General features: G+C 44.0%; 1 protein-coding gene across 1 annotated transcript in view; it reads right to left on the minus strand.

Moving 5' to 3' along the window:
• The window catches only part of COL22A1 (collagen type XXII alpha 1 chain), a 219428-nt gene that overhangs the window by 111348 nt on the left and 86641 nt on the right, over positions 1–21439 (minus strand). The window contains exons 10-11 of the mRNA XM_075705826.1: positions 17907–17960; positions 17081–17116 (exon numbers count right to left, since the gene is read on the minus strand). Of these exons, the coding sequence (XP_075561941.1) occupies positions 17081–17116; positions 17907–17960 (90 nt within the window). The remainder of the gene's footprint in view (positions 1–17080; positions 17117–17906; positions 17961–21439) is intronic.

Genomic DNA, 21439 nt, shown 5'->3' on the forward strand with positions numbered 1-21439 from the left:
TAGCAGAATTTCTCTGAAAAGAAAGAGACCTAAAATGGAGGAGGAAGGGATCTGCAGGTATATGGAAAGATACAGAGATAGAACAATTCAGTATTACCTGATCCTAGAGAGACATCAAAAGCACACCATGCAATAATCCCTCAGTGATGTTTTTAAGCAATCTACTCAAGTTTAACTGCTTTTCTTTCCTCCACTTGCAGCTCCTCCAGCAGCTGCCAAGTTTACAAATATTTCTTCTGACTCGAGAACAGCTGTGGCCTATAATCACATATTTTATTTCAAACTCTGGGCTGTGGCCTACGTTAATGGAAATGAGAGCAAACTAAACAAGAAAATAATGGGGAAAAAATCAGTCCAAAACACATGGTTAGATTCTCATTTGCTTGTCAAATTCAAGTAAATCACTGGACCTTTTCCTTCAGCTTACAGAGCAAATGACAGAAGAGAGATCATTCTAAGGTGAATTCTATACATTTTCTTTATTTTCTCTTCCAAACTGGTCTACATCTAACACAAAAGTACCACTTTTCTAATCCTAAAATGAAAAAAAAAAAATTCTAGCCCTGTCACAAATGTCAATAAAGGTGTCATTGGGAAATCTTCAGAAATCTGCTAAGCAGAACCCCATGAATCACACTCTCAGCATACTGACAGCTGCACAAACTGGGCGATCTATATCCAAGGTAGGAGACAAAACAGCAAGAGCTGAAAAGAAACAGAACAAAATGGGCACGATGAAATGGAAACAGAAGCAAAATTGAATTGTGTAGTGATACCTCTTCACCATTAACATAGCCCTTTCTCCTTTGTTAATTAACTTCACAGCATCCCTGTGAAATGAGAAAGAAGTTATAGCAACTGTAATATTGCTTTCATCTCACAAAGGTGACGAGTCAGATGTTCAACTGAGCAGAAGACATACGGAAGATCACAGATTCTGGGACAAAGATAGAAACTCACTCCAGATTTCCTGTGTCCTAGGTCAGTGCCATAACTACAAGTTTATTCTCTCTCTCTCCTGGCTCTTTGGCCTGCATTTAACTTGGCAACCTGGGGTTCACAAAGAATAAACTAGAAGACCATGAGTAAGTGGCCTGCTGCTGATCCATGGTTACACACTAAAATGTTTTCACTCTTTGATGAGAAAAGTGAAGAAGGAGAACAGAAGAGATATCGCAAGTTGAGTGTGGTTTTCAGGTTCAAATGTTTGAGAACAATTCTAAGAGACTGCATGGTCTGGAAGGATGCAATATCCTTTTCTAGGTTTTTCTGATCAGGAGCTACCAACTTGAGGAGGCTGAAATGAAAGATTTCACAACCTTGTCTCCAGCAGCCATACAAAATAAATATTTTCTTGAAAAATATTGTAAATTTTGGGTCTGTCTTTTTTTAGAGCGGTGAGGCAAAGATTAAGATTTCACTAAAGCCAGGGATGATCTGCAGATCAACTGAGAGGCAGAGCTGCAGTGGGTATATGTCACCCAGCTCCATTTTCAAAAGCTGCTGACCTGACAGGCAGCACAAATGACTGCCATTCTCCAATGTACAGATGCAGGCTTCTATTAGCTTAATGATGCTAAAACCTTGTTAATATCCTGGCAAATTTGACACCAAAACTGGCATTATCGTCTGCTTCCACAAGAAATAAGACATTCATCTCAACTTGGAGTTCACTTTAGTTCATTCTAAGAAATTAAAAAGATCTCTGCTGGGACTCTGTATTATATTCTGATTTAATAAACAGAAAGGTCATGTGGACTTGATACACAAGGGTCAGTAGAAGTCACAGGTTTGGTTAGTCTATCAAGAAACCCAGCCCAGTATGCAGACAGCTGGTTAAATGATACTTAAGGGCATTTTTTGTACTGCAAACATATCAAAGATTTTATTTAATGCATTGCATAGCAGTTAGTTGTCCCCAAAAGGTACTTCCCCAGAAGAAATCCAGGGGACCTTGTCTTTCAAGGGTCTCTGAACCCTTGAACCTTATCATGAACATTATGGACCCTACCATGAGACCAGAAGGGTCCTTCTGACCCTTCATCATATGATCCTAGTCATTGTTCTTCTGGGAAGAGCAGGTGCATCATTTTTCAGGAATGCCAACAGATATCCTTCTCTGAAGAAACCTGATACTCCACCTTTGCATCAAAATAGGTAACACAACAGCTCTGTAGCAGCTGATTTAACACATGGTCACCCATAAACTTGGCACTGCAGGACAGAAGATGCATCACAGCTTACTGATGTGGTAAACAACTATACCCTAATCAAGGTCACTGTAGAGTTCAGAATAGCCTGGAAACATCCTAAAGACTTCAAAGCTGTCATTGGCACTCCAGATCCTGTTCATTAACTTCATATTAGCGGCATCCCCACTGCAACACTCCTTCACTCACCACATAAGTAACTGCCGAAAGACTGGGGTGGTCAGACACCTTTGACAACTATTGAACTGCTGGTTATTCTATAATCAAGACTGCCCCAAGTGGAGTACTTACTTGAAGAAAGTATCTACCTCTGCAACAGAGAGAGCACAGGAGAGTACAAGGGGAAGCTGTTGTGTTTGAAATACTTTTGTTCAACATGAACATACTGAATAGGAGGTAGAAGGTAACTGGAATCAGCTGGTACCAGGATCCCACTACAAGGAGGAATAACCTGAGAAAAGAACTGGGCAATGGGTTGGATTCCCAGAAACAGGACCTGTAGTTCCTGAAATTCCAGTTTTTCTTGTTTGCAGTGTTTGGGCAAGAGGGGTCCTCAATTAAAAATACATTTGTCAGATACTTTGAAATGTGAAAAACATAACAGCTCTGCTCAAGAAACTTCCTTGTCTCGAAGTACAAGCTGATGCTGCTTGCTGACATCTGCCACTGCTCAAGACCAGACAAACAGCTTGCCAAGTGCTAGAGGGGAAGTGTTCATTGAAGTAGAATAACCCAGTCATGTATCATCACATTGATTAATTTATGTTCTTACATCTATAAATAGCACACAAAAAATAGAATCATAGAATCATAGAATGCTTTGGGTTGGAAGGGACCTTTAGAGGTCATCTAGCCCAACCCCCCTGCAGTGAGCAGGGACATCTTCAACCAGATCAGGTTGCTTAAGGTCCCATCCAACCTGACCTTGAACATTTCCAGGGATGGAGCATCCACATCTTCTCTGGGCAACATGTGCCAGTGTCTCACCACCCTCACTGTAAAACATTTCTTTCTTATGTCTAGTCTAAATCTATTCTTCTTTAGTTTAAATCCGTTATTCCTTGTCCTTTCACAACAGGCCTTGCTAAAAAGATTCTCCCCATCTTTCCTGTAGGCCCCCTTTAAGTACTGAAAGGCCACAATAAGGTCTCCTCGCAGCCTTCTCTTCTCCAGGCTGAACAACCCCAACTCTCTCAGCCTGGCCTCACAGGAGAGGTGCTCCAGCCCTCGGATCATTTTGGTGGCCCTCTTCTGGACCTCCTCCAGCAGGTCCATGTCCTTCTTGTGCTGAGGACCCCAGAGCTGGACGCAGTACTCCAGATGAGGTCTCACCAGAGCAGAGTAGAGGGGCAGAATCACCTCCCTCAACCTGCTGGCCACGCTTCTTCTGATGCAGCCCAGGATACGGTTGGCTTTCTGGGCTGAGAGCACACGTTGCTGCCTCATGTCCAGCTTTTCATCTACCAGTACCCCCAAGTCCTTCTCCACAGGGCTGCCCTCAATCTCTTCATCCCCCAGCCTGTATTGATATCGGGGGTTGCCCCGTCCCAGGTGAAGGACCTTGCACTTGGCCTTGTTGAACCTCATGAGGTTCACACAGGCGCACCTCTCCAGCTTGTCCAGGTCCCTCTGGATGACATCTCATCCTCCTGGAGTGTCAACCACACCACTCAGCTTGCTGTCATCTGCAAACTTGCTGAGGGTGCACTCAATCCCACTGTCTATGTCATTGATGAAGATGTTAAATAGCACCGGTCCCAGTATGGACCCCGCAGGGACCCCACTTGTCACCGGTCTCCATGTGGACATCGAGCCATTGACCACAACCCTCTGGATGCGACCATCCAGCCAATTCCTTATCCACCAAACAGTCCACCCATCAAACCCGTATCTCTCCAATTTAGAGAGAAGGATGTTGTGGGGGACTGTGTCGAATGCTTTACAGAAATCCAAGTAGATGACATCCATTGCTTTTCCCTTGTCCACTGATGCAGTCACTCCTTCATAGAAAGCCACTAGGTTGGTCAGGCAGGACTTGCCCTTGGTGAAGCCGTGCTGGCTGTCTCAAATCACCTCCCTGTCCTCCATGTGCTTGAGCATATCTTCTAGGATATGCTAGGATATGCTCCATGATCTGGAACATCATCAGAACAAAATAGTTCTGGTCTTGTGGATAATTCGCCACGTACTGGTTGATATTTTGCCTTGTAAGAAAAATCTATTAATTCCTTTTGCTCTGCTTCTGGGAAGTTCCTGAATCTTCAGATTTCCACACACCGGTCAAAAATTTCAGTAGCTTTGAGAAGAGCACTTTAGAGCAGGGGAGTACTGTGTCAGAGCACTCAAACTCCATTGCCAATCTGGTCTTAAACATCTGCTGCTAGTGACATTCCCCATTAACCCCTTAGAGTTTATTCCAGCGCCTCACTGAAATATGCAGGAAGCTTTTCCTCAAGATTAACCACATCATCTAGTCCATGATTTCTCCCCTCCTTGCAGAGCCCATTCCTTTCAATCTCTCCCTGCTGGTCAAATTTGCAAAATCAATGATCATTCTCATTGCTCTCTGCAGTGAGGAGCATCTCTCCACATCTGTCTTTAAATGTCATGCCCAAACTGGTGACAGCATCCTGCCTTAAGTCTTACCATCACCTATGTATAACTTGCAGTGACATGCCTCTGTTGACTGCCAAACATACCTGAGGCTGCTCAGTCAAGTCTTTGACAAAATTATAAATAATTTTGGTCCAACCGGACATATTTGTTTATAAAGTGATGTTGCTTCCTAGGTCTTTTTCATCTCAGAATGCCTTACAAAGGTCATTATCATTCTCATTTTACTTGAACACTGAAGTACAAGAAGGGGAAAAACTAAGGCCAAGATGCCTATGGAGCCAATGATATAGACCCACAAATATAAACTGAGCCTCCAGAGACCCAAACCCACTCACAACACCAAATGCATCAGATTCTTTTGAAATAGCAACCACTAATGGTCTATGTACCATTTTACCAGGAAAATAAACATTTGCCATGAAAAAACCTCATCTGGCACTTGTTACTATGTGCACGTTCATTACCCAGCAGGGTCTGAGTCACAAATCATCACCTTTCTGTCAAAGCTAGAGACAACAGGACTTGTGGACTTTGGGAGACATAAAATCTCTAGGTAGTGCTTAAGAAAAAGGGTGAGAGACCCAAAAGGAGAAATTAAAGTTGTTCAGGGTTGTACTTGGGCAAGTAAAGAACAGCATAAAACACAGCGCTGGCATGGTCTCACCTGCCCTCACCTGCACCTTCAGAGAGCCTGTGAACAAGGCACCTGCACCTTCTCAGACATGAACAAGGAAACTCAGCCTGGCAACAGCTTTGATCAGTGGAAAGGGGAAAATCAGGCTGCTTAACTAGATAGATGTGAAAAAGTGTAGCAGGGAGAGGGGCAGGGAACATTTAACATGCCTTTGATAGACCAGTGATGGCAACTTGTTTCGTGTAATGCTTCAGCTCTCTGTGATTCATTAGGCTATGAGATCCACTTCAGAGTGTATGCTCCAGACTGCTAGGAAAGCTTTTTTATTCTTCACCTAACAGGCAGCTAATCCATACCTATCCACTGCAATATCGCTCTGGGGAGCATCCCACATTCGAGCAACAGTTATCTATGACAGAATCAAGGCAATCTGTTTTTCCGACCCCAGCTCTTCCATAAGAAGAAGCACAAAGTTGGCAAATCTTTGTCACGTGCTTCCTTTCCACACTGCCAGTGGATCTTGGCAGAAAAATCCTCTAAAGAAACAAGTACTGGAGACTTTGCAAACCTCTGGTTGCCAGTAGATGTCATTATATACCAGCAATGGACCTGCCAGCCAGGGGCCTATGCTGAAAAGAAAGAAACGTTTTCTAAGTTTATGTAAGGAAAAAAATCCAAGTTACTAGTATTCTTGCACTGCTGGGAATTAAGCTGTCACGATGCACAATTAGTATGTGACCTGGCTTCGAGTTGTTTATTACAATCTGCAGCTGTTATTCTGGGTCACACAAAACCACAGAATTTATCTAAAACCCTCTAATTATTGTTAAGAAAAAGAACTCCAGAATGTACTTTAACTACAGTTAAGAGGACTCAAAAATACTCAACATACAGACTGAAATTGCCCTCATACACAAAAGGATTCAGAACATACTCAGAGTAGTAAGGCAGATACTAACATTAACACACCTCACCTATTAATGAGAAGATTTGGAAAAGAAATCACAGATACGAATGACTCCAGTGAGCTGCATGACAGCCTTATAAAGTAGATGAGGTGTTATTATACAGATGTTTAAGTGCTGGACTGAGAGGTTAAGTGCTGAGTGACCTTAACCAGATGAAGTCAGTAGCTAAGAAGGGTTCCCGAGAGATGTTTCCCAGCACAAAAAATAATAAGAAAAAAAGCTGCAGATATTGCACTTTCACTTTTCATTACCAGGTCAGTTTGAGCTATGCTCACATTATTTTTTATTCTGCAATAAAGTAAGAAGATCTGAGTGGTAAGAACCAAAGCCTGAGAAGGCAATGTTTCCACAGCCACTGTCTCCAAGGAACACCAATTACTGGGCAGTTAGGGTGGTTTTTTTTTTGTTTTCAAATTTCAAACCAAATAGTATTTCTAAACTTGGAGATGTTTTCCCATCTTGTTACTGTCAAGATGTCCTCACTGAAAAAACACTGCCTGCCGACCTGGATGCTGATGTGCAAAGGCTCCGGGTGCCTGCTGCTTCCTTAGGCTCTCGGAGTCACCCTGCAGCTCACCAGCCCTGGGTAAACTGGGTGGAGTTTTCGGACGTGATGACAATGTCTGAACACCACAGCAGCCCAAAGAAGGCCTGTAACTGCACTGGAGCACCTTCCCTGCATCGGGATCAAGGTTTCAGCAGTGAAAAGGACACACACATCATCTCTTGGCGAGATAATTAGTTTTGTTTGGAAGCTGCAGGAATAAGGACTAATTCTTGGTTTGTGCATGCTCAGGCTCCACATCGTGTAGGTGCTCAGAGAGCACATCCTGCTTCTAGAAGTTCAGACGGTTGTTCCTCCTCCTTTGTATCGAAGTGGTGTTTAAGCTCTCACCTTTGGCCCTTGCTTGAACTACACTGCAGCAGCCATGCAATGCATACTGCTAATCCTGACCCTGACTTGCAGAATCACTTTCCTGGCTTGGCGTTAGTCTTGCTTCATCAACAGCAGTCTGGTGATCTGGACTCTCGGCTGAACGTGGCTACCATCACTAACCCCTCCTGCTCCCTTGCTGGGCTGCTATGGGATAAGGTCCCTGCCCTGCCAGTCATGCTATTGCTCCCAGCTCCACCTCCCTTAGGCCACAGCTGGTCCTTGCTGCACCCTGACACTCAGGGATCTGACTCTCAAACATTATTATAGCTCTGTGTGTCTAAAATACCGCTTCCAGCCTGAGCCTTACCTGCAACCAAGTCACATACACAGCCCTTCATGTCCTAAAATGCATCCCTTAAAAATACCCAAGAAAAGCTCTTCTTTGCCATCAAACCAGCATGCAATATCAGACTCCAGCTATGTCTGCGGCACCTTTTGCAGGCGGAACTGCGCTCATTTTCTTATGCCCCAAGTTACTGGATGCTAGCCAGCCCCTACCCAGAGGCACTGTGCTTGTGCTAATTTGGTAAGCCCTGCTGACAGCACAGCACTGGGGTAAAAAAGTTACATGGCTTTCAGGTCAGACCTTTCTTATATTCAGCTGCCTCAGGGCAAAGACAGAGAGCATAGGGCTCTGTGTGGATAGACTGCATCTAACAGGGTAGCTTTCCACAGCTTTTCCAGAAGCCCTAAAAATGGCAATAGCTCTCATTTGGAAGACAAGTGAGGAAAGGGGAAGCAAAGCTTTTGTTTGAAGGATCTAGCAGGCAAGATATACAAAGCCTGGAGGGAAAGAGGTTCTCCAGCTTCATTTTACAGGAACAAAGACTAGCTGCTTTGCCCAAGGTCAGCAGATCTGTTGGAGCCAAGTTTTAAGCCTGGGTCTCCTGCAGCCTAGCCCAGAGCCTTAACTATCTGCCTGCTTTTCTTTTCTATGCTTAGGCTCTTGCAGTCACTGCATCTCTAATAAGCCAAGCCACTTCAGAGGTTTTATTCTCATTAGAAATCCTATAATAATCCTTCTGCATTTTTATCAGAGCGAGCCATTACCATGAAAAAAAACATTGTTAGAGAATATAGACTTAATCTACTAAAGTTGTTTCTCATATTCATTGCTGCATATGTGATTACTAGCATGAAGGGAAAGAGATAAAGCACAAAGGGAAAGCTCAGATACTCTTGGAAACACATCAGCGATGAAAGTCCCAGCATAAACCATAATGAAACCTTCATCCACCACCTCTGCAGAAGGTGGGTGCTCCTGGTTAGAGTTTTCTCCTCCATCAGATTAGTTTGCTGTGGAAAATCACAGTAGTGATCACTTGACCCAATTGTTTCATGACACCTTTCTTGTGTTTCCTACTCTTCTTCAACAGCTATAGACAGTGTTGGTCCAAGCCCTGAGTGGTCTATGGAAACTTCTGTCCCCTTCTGGGCAATGAGGGTGTTAGGAATATTCAAGAGTTGTACAAAAGTCTAAGAATAGCTACCAGCAGTCAGGCCAAAGGTGTAGCTAGCTCCTATCCCATCTGCAGCAGTGGCCTTATGGGAGACTTCTGCAGCCTACTGGCCTGTATCACCAATCACAGTTTGCAGAGACTTGCTGATGTCCTGAAGCAGAGATAACGTCTTTGTACTGACTAGATGTTTGCAGATGTCTCTCTTTAATTAAACTCATACGCACTTTTTTAAACACACAAATTTTAAACCTCCAGAGCAGACTGCAAAGAGGAGCTCCAATATCTACTCTATAAAAAGCAACTTCATCTTGTTCATTTTAAACTTGACATCAGCTAGTTTCAGTTGCTTCCCCTTAGCTTTTGCAACAGAAGAAACAGTGAAAAATAATTTCCTGCTTCTATCTCCTATGAAGATATCCTATGGATATCTCCATACCACTCAAAGTTTGACAGATTTTCATCATATCCTCTCCAAAGTCATTGCTTTTCCAAGCACCTTCCCACCTGCAGAGCCTTCTCACTACCACTGGCCTTTAGGATGCTAGAAGGGTGGCTTAGCACCATTGCATAACACTCTGTACTTTGCAGGACAAGGGCATAAGTTTTTGAAAGACTCTAAGTTAAACTTTGTATGGAGGCATTAGAAGGGCAGGCTGCCTCATGATGTGGATGGCTGTGCCCCAGGAATGCAGTCCTCATACTGTACAGAACCTCCCTTGTCAAATGTGATTTCCCTGACTTTGATCAAGAGTCACTGAAACACCGTCTTGCTTGAATCATCCTCAATGCTCTACAGCTGCTCCTTCTGCCCTCAGGCCTCTCCTGCACCTACTCCTCTTGGATCAGCAGAGGTTTGAAGATTTGAGTTATAACCCTTGCAGGACCAGGCCATCTGGCCTAGCAAATATCTATTTGAATAACCTACAGAATAAAGCCAAAACATTGCCTTTCATGGTGATAATGTTATAGAATTGGATATTTGCCCATGTATAATAATCAGTTCAATAGCATAACTGTGTGCAAAACAAGTGAATGAACACACAGTAAAGGGGCACACATTTATGAGCAGAAATATAACAGACTATATCTAATGCCACAGGGATTAAACACTCCAAGGGCTGAAAGATGACAGTCAACAGTGGAAATTTAAGACCTGATACAGAACAGTGGCAGCTGAATCACACCTAACCAGGAAATCCACTTGAGAGCACTTTACATGAGCACCTGTAGATGCATTATGCTATTTTCTTTTTTTATATCTGTGCACAATTACTTGGTTTGCACATGCATGTTTCTGCACATAAAAAGCATCCTCTACCAGGCTGAGATATTTAGGCCTGGCAGAACATGCTGGGCTTGAGCCATCACAGTGAATTTCCTGGTTTTCAGAGTCACACAAGACCTCACGTCGACATGAATTAGGTTTTTAGCCACAGCTGCTATTATCTTTTGGTTTACCACTAATGATGTGCTTGGCATGTTACGTATTCTAATACAAGCATCATTTGGGCTTTAACTTAGTGATATAAACTGAGGTAATGGCCTGGAGAAGCAAGGCCAGTGCCTCTGCTGTCCTGGAAAAGCGCAGGATTTGCCCTCCAATAAATGCCTCAGACCTCACATAATTACCCTACACACAATACTTGGCAAAAGCATGATCTGGCAGGTGTTTGGCACTAGCACAGCTGAAGAGCAATACTGTAATAAGGGGATAATGTTAATCTTGTCATCTCAGTCTTTTCGAAGGTGAGACAACTTTATTCTATCAACAGTTAGGATGTGAGCCTTGTGTTTATAAAGGAGCCCACAGCATGTGCACAGCAATGATTGCACAGACTACAGCAGTTCAAAGTCCAGCATCTCTGATCCAGTTTCCTACCTCTGGCTCATACCCACAAAAATCAAGGAAACATAAAGCTGTCACAGCCAGAGTAAAATAAAAACAATTCATGCTCATGCATCCATTGCAGCGCAGCAGGCAAACAAAAAGGAGCCATGTGAATCCTCTCCTTCCAGGTGTTCTCCTATCTGGGAAGGATTTCATTTCATAGGCTCTCCTCTTTTTTTCAGGAGTATCGATGGCAACTAGCACTGTAAGCGCTTGCATCCCGGCTCCCTGTGGTTCTGGCTACTTCCCTCTCATAGGCACTTCTTCTGACGCCAAGACACAGACATGCTCCTACGTGCAACAGTGACCCATCATATGCACACTGCCTGCATGGCTGATCCCCCCCGCTTACAGTCCTACCACCTTCTGCTGCTGAAGGCTCACCTTTGCACCTGAAGGCTGACCATGGAGATGATCTTTTCTGTTTGGGAAAAATTATACACACAAAACACATTGCCGAGGCGAGCCGCTCCAGTGTCGGCAGGATTGGCAACGGAGCACTCTAACACGGTGCACAGAGGGGTTTCCTAAACTGGGGGGACCTGAGTGGAGCAAAGAGACATGCCAGGTGCCTGCAGCTCACCCCACAGCAGCTGAGGACACCTGCGTGGGGCCAAGAGCAACAGTGGCCAAGATCCCCCACATATAAAGGAAAACCTAGGGAGGCGAGCAGCAGTTCATGTGGCAGGGCATGCAGGAAGGGCATTGTAACCTTGCCAGCTCGGCCAGGGAGCAATGGTACCCACCCGGCAGAAGGCCATGGCCTCTCTAAGCTCTGCACCCCCACAACTGCTGCAGCTTCCCAGACAGAGCTCTGGAGGGAACACGCTGCTGCCCAGGTGCTGGGCTGCAGGCTGTGCCCTGCTCTGATGCCAGTGCTGGGCAGCAGCAGCGAGCACACCTGTGGGAGGGTGCCCAGGTAGGGGAACTCCTCCTCTTGGTGACAGAGCTCCGGGGGAGGTGAGAGGTTGGGGGGGTATCAGGGGGTGCGAGAAGGAGACAGCCTGCTGGAACCGCACCCTGCCTGCCCTGGGACAGACCTGTCAGGCAGACAGGACACACGATACGGAGGGTTCCCTCTCCTCTCCCCACCCAGCAGAACACAGTGACTCAAGGGATGGGGCAATGGTGACAAGTTCCTGCCAGTGCAGCAGGCGCATCTTCTCCACGACTCCCCTACCTCCCCAGGTGCCCTTGCACAACAGCTACGAGGCTCTGCAAGTGGAACCGAACAATGATGAGGATGATGGTCCATCTGGGTTGGAGGTTTCACCAGGGTTAAGTTGGCCTACACCCTGCATCAAAACCTCATCCATAAATAAAGAAAGACAGGTCATTGTCATAGGAGACTCTTCTGCTGGGAACAGAGGCCCAATATGCTGACCAGACCCACTTCTTAGGGAAGTCTGCTGCCTTTCTAGGGCCTGGGTTAAAGATGTGACAAGAAAACTTCCTACCCTGGTACGGCCCAGGTGGGCAGTGATGAAGTTGCAGTAAGAATTCTGAGGGCAATGAAGACAGACTCCAGGGCCTTGGGATGACCGGTTAAGGGATCAGGAGCCAAGTAGTATTCTCCTCTATCCTTCCAGTTGCAGGGAATGATGATGGAAGACACAGGAAGAGCCAGCAGATCAATACCTGACTCCAAGCCTGGTGTCACTGGCAGAATTTTGGGTTTTTTGATCACAGGTCGTTCTACACAACAGCAGGCCTGCTGGTGACAGATGGGGTACACCTGTCTCAAAGGGGGAAAAGGATCTTTGCACAGCAGTTAGCAGGGCTCACAGAAAGAGCTTTAAACTAGATTTGAAGGGGGAAAGGGATAAAACCAGGCTCTCCAGAGATAAGCCTGGGGGCGGCACATCAATGTTTGAGGGATGGTGTGCTAGCGAGGTCCTTCAGTCTGCTCCACCATGTGCTGAGTACACTGGAGCACATCTGAAATGCCTCTACACTAATGTGTGCAGCATGAGGCATAAACAAGAGGATCTAGAAGCTTTGGCCCAGTCCCAGAGTATGACATCGCTGGCATAAGTGAAACCTGGTGGGATGAATCCTGTGACTGGGGTGCTGCGATGGATGGTTCTGGGCTCTTCAGGAGGGACCCGCAGGGCAGGCGAGGTGGGGGGTGGTGCTGTGTGTAAGGGAGGGGTTGGGTTGTACGGTGCTTGCAGGTGGCAGCAACACGGTTGAGATTGACTGGGTAAGGGTGAAGGGGAAAGCAAATGAAGTGGATGTGGTTGTGGGAGTCTACTCAACCAGCTGTGAGACCTCCCAGCCAGCCAGGATGATGACACCGATTAATTAAAACACTACAAGGAATTAAGGGATATCTCTATATCCACTGCCCTTGTCCTTATGGGTGATTTTAGCTTCCCAGACATCAGCTGGGAATATCACACAGTGGACACAAACAGGTCCAGGAAATTTCTGAAGTACACTGAAGATAACTTCTTGGTGCAGGTACTAAGGGAGCCAACTAGGAAAGGTGCCCTCCTAGATTTGTTGTCTGCAAACAGAGAGGGACTTGTGGGCAAAGTTGCTGTCTTGGTCACAGTGACCACGAAGTAGTTGAGTTTCAAATTGTTGGTGATAAGAGAAAAATTGCCAGCAAGACTTTGACCCTGGACATGGGGTGTCCTGGTTTTAGCTGGGATAGAGTTAATTTTCTTCCTAGTAGCTGGTATAGTGCTGTGTTTTGGATTTAGCATGAAAAAAATGTGATTACACACTGATATTTTAGTTGTTGCTAAGCAGTGCTTATACTAAGTCAAGGACTTTTCAGCTTCATGTACTCTGCCAGCAAGGAGGTGCACAAGAAACTGGGAGGGAGCACAGCCAGGACAGCTGAGCCAAACTGGCCAAAGGGTTATTCCATAACATATAACATCATGCTCAGTATATAAGCTGGGGGGAGTTGACCGGGGTGCAGTGACTGCTGCTCAGGGACTGGCTGGGCATTGGTCAGTGGGTGGTGAGGAACTGCATTATGCATCACTTGCTGTGTATATTATTGTTATTACTACTATTATTTTATTTCAATGATTAAACTGTTCTTATCTCAACCCATGAGTTTTCTCACTTTTACTCTTCTGAGTGTCTCCCCCATCCCACTGGGGTGGGGAGGGTGAGTGAGCAGCTGCCTGGTTGCCAAGTGGGGTTAAACCAGAACAGGGGAGAGCAGACTTTGGGCTGCTGAAGGAGCTAGTTAGTAAGGTCTCCTGGGAATCTGCTTTTGAAGGTGTTGGGGTCCATGAATGATGGTCACTATTTAAGAGACATCTCTTAAGAGTGCAGGAGCAGGCAATTCCAAAGAATTGGAAGTCAAGCAAGCAGGGCAGAAGGCAGGCTTGGCTGAGCAGGGATCTTCTTCTAGAACTTAGGTGGAAAAAGGAAAGTCTATGAACATCGGAACCAAGGACAGGTGACACAGGAGGACTACAGAGATGCTGCTCACCACTGCAAAGAGAAAATTCATGCAGCCAAAGCTCTGTTAGAGTTCAAGCTGGCAAGCACCGTGAGGGACAACAAAAAGGGATTTTTTAAGTATGTTAACAGCAAAAGAAGGATCATAGATAACATTAGTCCGTTGCTTGATGAGGTTGGTTACCTCACAAATAGGGACGCAGACAAAGCAGAAATGTTTAATGCCACCTTCGCCTCTGTCTTCAACACCGATAATGGGCCCTGAGACCCCCGGAGCCCTGTGTTGGAAGACCATGACTGCGGGGGGATGATAAACTCCCAGCCAACTCTGAACTTGTTCGAGACTTGCTGCTCCAGCTGGATGTGCATAAGTCTATGGGGAGCGATGGGATTCATCCCAGGGTACTGAAAGAGCTGGTTGATGTTATCACGGGACCTCTCTGTTATTTTTTAACAATCTTGGGAGTCTGGAGAAGTCCCAGTTGCCTGGAAGCTGGCAAATGTTGTACCAGTTTTCAAGAAGGGAAAGAAGGAAGACCCTGGTAATTACAGGCCTGTCAGTCTCACTTCAGTGCCTGGTAAAATTATGGAGAAGGTTATTCTGGGAGTTATTGAAAAACACCGGAGTCAGCACAGGTTTGCGAGGGGTAAGTCCTGCTTAAGCAACTTAATTTCCTTTTGCGACAAGGTCACCCATCTAGTTGACCAAGGGCAGCCAGTACATACGGTTGGTTTTGGATTTTAGCAAAGCCTTTGATACTCTCTCTCACAGTATCCTTCTGGACGAAGTGTCCAACACACAGCTAGACAAGTCCATAATACGCTGGGTGAGCAATTGGCTGATGGGTTGGGCTCAAAGGGTTATAGTAAGTGGGATTACATCAGGCTGATGGCCAGTCACCAGTGGCGTGATCTCTCTCTGGTGACCAGCAATAGGACACGAGGCAATGGGATGAAGTTGCATGAGGAGAAGTTCAGACTGGACATTAGGAAAAGGTTCTTCACAGAGAGGGTGGTCAATCACTGGAACAGACTCCCCAGGGAAGTGGTCATGGCACTAAGCCTGTCAGAGTTCAGGGAGTGTCTGGACAATGCTCTTAGTCATATGGTTTAGTTTTAGGTAGTCCTGCGAGGAGCAGGGAGTTGGACTTGATGAACCTTATGGGTGCCTTCCAACTTGAGATATTCTATGACACCGTTTCTTCAGGCTCCCTTTTTAATCAAGCCAGCAATGTACAGCTGTTATACCTTTGCTTTACATGAGCAACAGCGCTGGCATTCAGCCATTGGGCAGACATGGGGCACAAACACACTGGGTACCAAATACACTTCCTCCACAGCTGAGGACAAGCTGCCTCAGCTGGCATGAGTACCGAGTAAACAAAACAAGCTGGCCATAAACTCAGGGATCGCTGTGCCTACACATTCATTTGGACCAGTCAATGTTGTTTGGCTGTCCCAATCAAAGAAGTTCTGCACATACTGTGGGGCACTTTTACTTTTTCTCCCTCCAATCCAGATTTGCAGACCTATTTTTCTAGGCATGACAATAATACAGATGGAGTGATGTTTTCCGACACTTTTCTGCAGAAACCAAAACATAAGAAAACAAGAACTTGCTTAAACTGCAGCACAACTCATATTGTAAACATCATGTTTCCCATCAGACTGCTGACTTTCACCACCTGCCAAACACAAGCTGGTTTCCAAAGGCCGAATCCCAAGTCTAAAAGGCTGAATAGCGGCTGTCAGTGGGAGGACTGCAGGAAGATGGATGCAGAAATGTGTGCTTTATAACCCCCCTGTCTCTAGTCTGGCTCAATAGTATTTTGTGCCATGAGCAACCCTCATTTAGGTTGTAATTTCATATGATGCATTACCACTATATACTATCAATATATCATAATCATAGAAAGAATAAATGAGAAGATACAATGGCCATAAATGTCATGTTCTCACTAGTGCAGCATTCTTCCTTTCAGACCGCAATCCAGTAGTATTTTAAATTCCCTGAGCAATCAGGTAGCCACAGACCCCCTGGAAAACAGCTCCACAGATTCTTAATCCCATTTTCAGTATGAACCATGACTTCTTCTTTAATACATCCATCTATCTCCTAGACCTTCTTGTCAATCTTTTTCCATTGTTCTCCACAACTTGAAATTTCATTTTGGCCATAAGGAAAACACCCGCAACTAGGTGTGATATGAAGCTACAGACAGAAAAAGCTACTTCTCTGCAGTCTAGGTCTGCAGCCTCATTTTGTTGTGGGTAATGGAAAGTTTGCAGCCAGAATTGCCTGGAAACCAACATCTTTTTTCATGAAAATTAGTTCAGTCATGCTACTTGTTTCACATTGTTGGTCACCATTGAACATATTTTCCAAGACAGATAACTTAGCAAGTTTCAGTGGTTATTCTGTATCCTCAATTTTAACCTCCAAGTCTTAATACTCTGCCCTGCCTAATATTTGCAGCAAGAAAATACTCCAGCTTTTGTCCTTGAGGTTATTAATGAAAATATCCAATGAAAAGAAACAGTGTGGCAGTCTCATCATGACCCAAATTTAATCCTGTTGACAATTCAATAAACTCAAAATTGTACTTTCCCTTTGTTTTTCATCCTTCCAGCCAGTTGCTTTACTGCATTATCCTCCACAAACTCAGCGCTGCTTCCACAAAGCAAAGATTATCATTTCAGTTTGATAGCATTTTACATGGCCAATGCACAAAGGAAGCTCAAAGAACGTGAAGGGGAAAAGCAATGAACACTCAAAAGCTTTTCTGCAGAAAGAGCCATAACACAATATAAAAGTTCCCGACAAAGATCCAAATGTATCACACCTCTTGCACCCTGTGCACTCCCAAAGCAACCTCCGAGCTACGGAAGGCAACAGCAAGCAACTCTCATTTAATTAGTCCAATGAAGGATTAGATCTTACCTTTTCTCCTTTTTCTCCTCTGCCATAGGCTCTGCCCTAGAAATGAAAGAAGAAGGGAAAAGGTACATTTGATAGCAAGGCAGTCAAATGACACTATACATATATATTTCGTGTTTTCCTTGTTATATATCTGAGATATATCTATCTATCCATATCTATCACATAGAGAGAGACACACACAGAGGTCACCGGACAGCTACTATAGGGAAAGTAATTTTCTTTGGGCATAACTCCTTGATAATAATTCAGTGACAAATTAAAATAGAAAAACCTATCCCCAATTCTCCTACTGCAGCCAGGAAAACATCTTATTTTCTATTCAGAGCAGAGTCTGAGATTACATTTCCAAAATCAAAGATGCCAACAACCTTTATTAGAATGAATTTTACATAGGGTTAAAGATTTTTCTCACCTAAAAACTCAGTCTGGCATTTGCATTAATTGCAGCTGGAGAAAGCTATATCTTGGTCATCTCAACGTAAAAGAGTTGAGAGAGATTTACATCTTCCTTGCATTCAGTTGCCTCATACCATCCCCACTGGATGTGCAGCTGTGCTATAATCAGGTACACCCAAGTTACATATTTTAATTTTAAGGCCAATACTAAGTCAGTTATCAGCTGTATTCAGGGATGAAGCCACCCATTTCTCCCCCTCCAAGAAATTGTGTTGGGTACCAGAAAGATCAGCTTTCCCCTGGGTTAAAGCCCCAGCAGAGGGAACACATTCAACGTTGACATTGTGAGCAAATTCTCAGCATAAAGGAAATACAAGTAGTTGTTTTCTCCATCTCCTTATGTAAAATCATTCTGGTATTTCTTACTTACTGACTCTCCTTTTTCTCCTCTGAGTCCAGGAAGCCCTTGGCTGCCACTTTCTCCCTTGAAAAAGAAAGGTTGTTAATACCACAGACTTCATTCATTCTTTTCTTGACAGGCATAGAAATAACAGACGAGATTTCCTCTTACACCTCCATGCTGGACTCATTTGTGAGGTGAACCAGATTAGTGTTTGTATTTTGTGGTCAGCTTTCTGTTCCTTTAATTTTTTGGGAAGCAGTGCAACAAGGGTTTGACTGAGATTGTGGACACTTCTAGTCCCACCAGTCTCTACTGCCAAGATTTCAGCTCCCGCCCGAAGGACTGGGTGTACCTCATTGCATTTATACTGACTTGAAAGTTCAAGTTCCCAGATTGATTTTATATTCTATTTTACATAAGAAAATACTGATAGAAGCCTTCAGGGTGCACTGGCAAGAAAGCAAGCTTTCTCTTGTGAAGTACTTCAAAAGTCCTTATTTTCTATTAAGCCAGGAAGGACTTGGAAGGGTGGTTTGCACAAGACCTAAAGGGTGCACACCTAAAACATGGAAAAAATAAACCTGTAAACATAGTCAAGATTTTAGAGCTATTTTTTAAAAAATTCAAACCCCATTGTTTTCATTCACGCTAAATTTTCATGATCAGCTAACTCCTCCCTTCCCTCGCAAAAATGTGCAACACACACAGAGTCACCCTCCTTGCTTGCTCCTGTGGAAGAGAGGGAACACAGAAAAAAGACAGTTGAAAACAAATAAATTATGATGGGTAGAGGAATGAAAACTGGAGAAGCAAATATATAGGGAGGAAAAGAGAAAAATGGTTAATCAAAAACCAAACAAAGCTTTTTCTTCACTTGCCTCCTGAAAAGGACAGGGGTGAAAGGGATAAAGAACCAAAGATGATGCATAATTTCATAAATATTCATCTGATACAGAACTAAAATTGGTGCCAAAACCAGCAAGTGCAGAAAAAAACCCTGCAAATCATTTTCACATACTGCTCCACGGTCACAAAACTGGAAGAAGGACCAGCTGAGGATCTACCCATTAGTAAGACTAGTTTAAGGCTATGTGCAGTGCTGCCAGCAGTTCCTTCCATTCCTCTAGCACCAGGAGCTGCTGGAGAGCAGAGGGCTCTGCCCGCACACCTCTACCTAGCTCCTGCCTGATTCTCACCCAAAAGGTATATCACAGAAATATGCTGTGCTGAGCTCCCCATCCATCACTGACAAATACAACGTCCTTACCTATTTGTACCTCCCATCATCTTTTGCTTGTAGGGAGTTTAGGCACTTTGGACTTCAGTGTAGACATGGCATCAAGCAGAACAAATCTCAGACCTGGAACAGGACCCTCCAGTACCATGGCAGCAACAAGTCCAATGACCCCTCTAATCCCCAAATCTCTATGATTCTATTCAATTTGTCCCTAACTATGCCCCAAAAAGCGTGCTTAGCTGCACCAGACACTGAAACATTTGTCAGGATAATGTTTTTTTTTCTTCAGATGAAGACAGACTTTTGAAAGCACAGGAAATATGAAAGTTTCTTTCTTCAACCTTTATCATTTTTTTGCCAAAAGATGATAGAGCAAGTAGCATATATGCAAAAAACTATGTCACTGTCAATTCAAGTAGGCTGTGGCAATATTCATAAAAGTTTTTATGCAACTGTCTCTTAAATCACTTAAGAGTACATCAAAACTCCTTTCTAATTTAGAGGAAAAAATGCATCCTGCTAGAGCACGTCTCTTCACACTGGACTTCACAAACTTCCCAAAGGCTGGTAAGCAATGTCATTTCTATGATGTGGACAAAAACAGATCCCACAGAGAAGTGATCTTCTCTAAACTCAGATTGATAGCAGTGCGAGAAGAGAGCAGAAGCTTGTTGACCATCAACCCAGTGCCCCAACCAGCCAGCCTGGCTGCCTGCAAACAGCACAGCACACAGAGAGAGCATGGAAGGAAAATGAAGTAGACTAGGCTGTCATTAGCATCTAAAATTTATCAATAGGACACAGCTTCAGGCACGTTAGCCAATTCTTCCAAAGCTGTTTCCTGCCTCACTCTTCCCCAATACCATCCTTTACTGTATCCCCTTCCAAAACACGTACACTGCATCTCCATGTATTACCTTCAGTTTGGCAGCATGGATGATTGAGACAGAGGTATTAATCTTTGAGGGATTTTTTCACTTTTTCTAATAACTGCAAGTGCTTCTGGTTTGCCCTGCCTTTGGAGACTTAGAGAGGAACAGAAACTCATTATCTTCCTACACTAGTTATACATTTTGTATATTGCCACTAGTCAGATGGTACCGTAAGAAAAGCCTATCCAAACCTTGTCCCCTAAAAGAAGGAATATGTTATGGGAGCTCAGGATGGCAGACCTTGAACACCAGTCTCTCTGTCTTCAACTCAGACAACAGCCACATTCACTTTGCTTAACAGACCTTCAAACGGACTTTTTTTTTTTTTTTTTTAAAAAGAAAACAAAGAACCACATAGCCATTATTCCTTCTTTGGATAAAGAGGGAAAAAGCCACCACCTACTACAGGTCTAGGAAAAACAAAACAAAACCCAAGAATTGTCTTAGCTTAGAGAAGGAGCTTTACAGCCCTACTTTTATCAACCTCTCCAAAGATCCCTGTTTTGGGGCAAAGGGGGATGGTTTGTGTTTTTTAACACTGACCTCTCTCCCTATTAGTATCCCCTGGTGGGACTCGTTTCTCAGGTGACTCCCACCACCTGTGTGCTGTTTTTCTGATACAGCAGAACCAACTGCTTTCCTGGGTTCTTATAGGGCCTTATAGTTTCTCACAGGGAATTTCTCACTATCAGCCTGTAAAAGTTTTGGATAATGCTCAAGTACCTGCAGCCTACCTAAATATCCCTTGGGTTCCAGTTATTTTAGGGGTACATTGCAGTTTTGCAATTCATCCCAATAAGAGATGCTCAGTAGTGATGATGTCTATAGAGAAAATCATGAGTTTCGACTCAGTCTTGATGTCACTCTGTATCCACTTTTTCCTCATAATTTTTTTCCTTGTTTGTTTACTCCCACCTCTCTGTTTAGTCAGTGAATGCTTGGTCTTTTCTTATGCTGCACTTGCTTGTTAGCCTGTTCTAATCAAGTATAGTAGAGTATAGTAGAGATCTTATGATTTTTTTTTTTTAGTGTTTCTTGAAGCCCTAGCTCTTGGATTCAAGTAACAAATGGAAGTCTTTGATATTTGTTACCTTAAAAAAACTTTACAGCCCTCCTCTTTACACAACAACAAAGCTTTAAAACACAACCCTTACACCTTAGAAATGAGGAGCCAAGTTGAATGATCCTAAAATATATTATGGACACTTACAGCCACATAATGCAGAAGCCACTCATATTTTTGTGGGGCTTTAGTCTTTCCTTAATAAAGTACCAGGCGGTAATATTGGGGAGTTGCATATAGCATTCACTTTCTTCCTCATGGCTAGCATTTTAGCCTGGGTAGCTCAATAATGTTGCAGAGAGAGAGAGGAGGAGAGAGACATTAGTTC

The sequence above is a fragment of the Pelecanus crispus genome, chromosome 2 (genome assembly GCF_030463565.1).
Source record: "Pelecanus crispus isolate bPelCri1 chromosome 2, bPelCri1.pri, whole genome shotgun sequence".
NCBI lineage: Eukaryota > Metazoa > Chordata > Aves > Pelecaniformes > Pelecanidae > Pelecanus > Pelecanus crispus.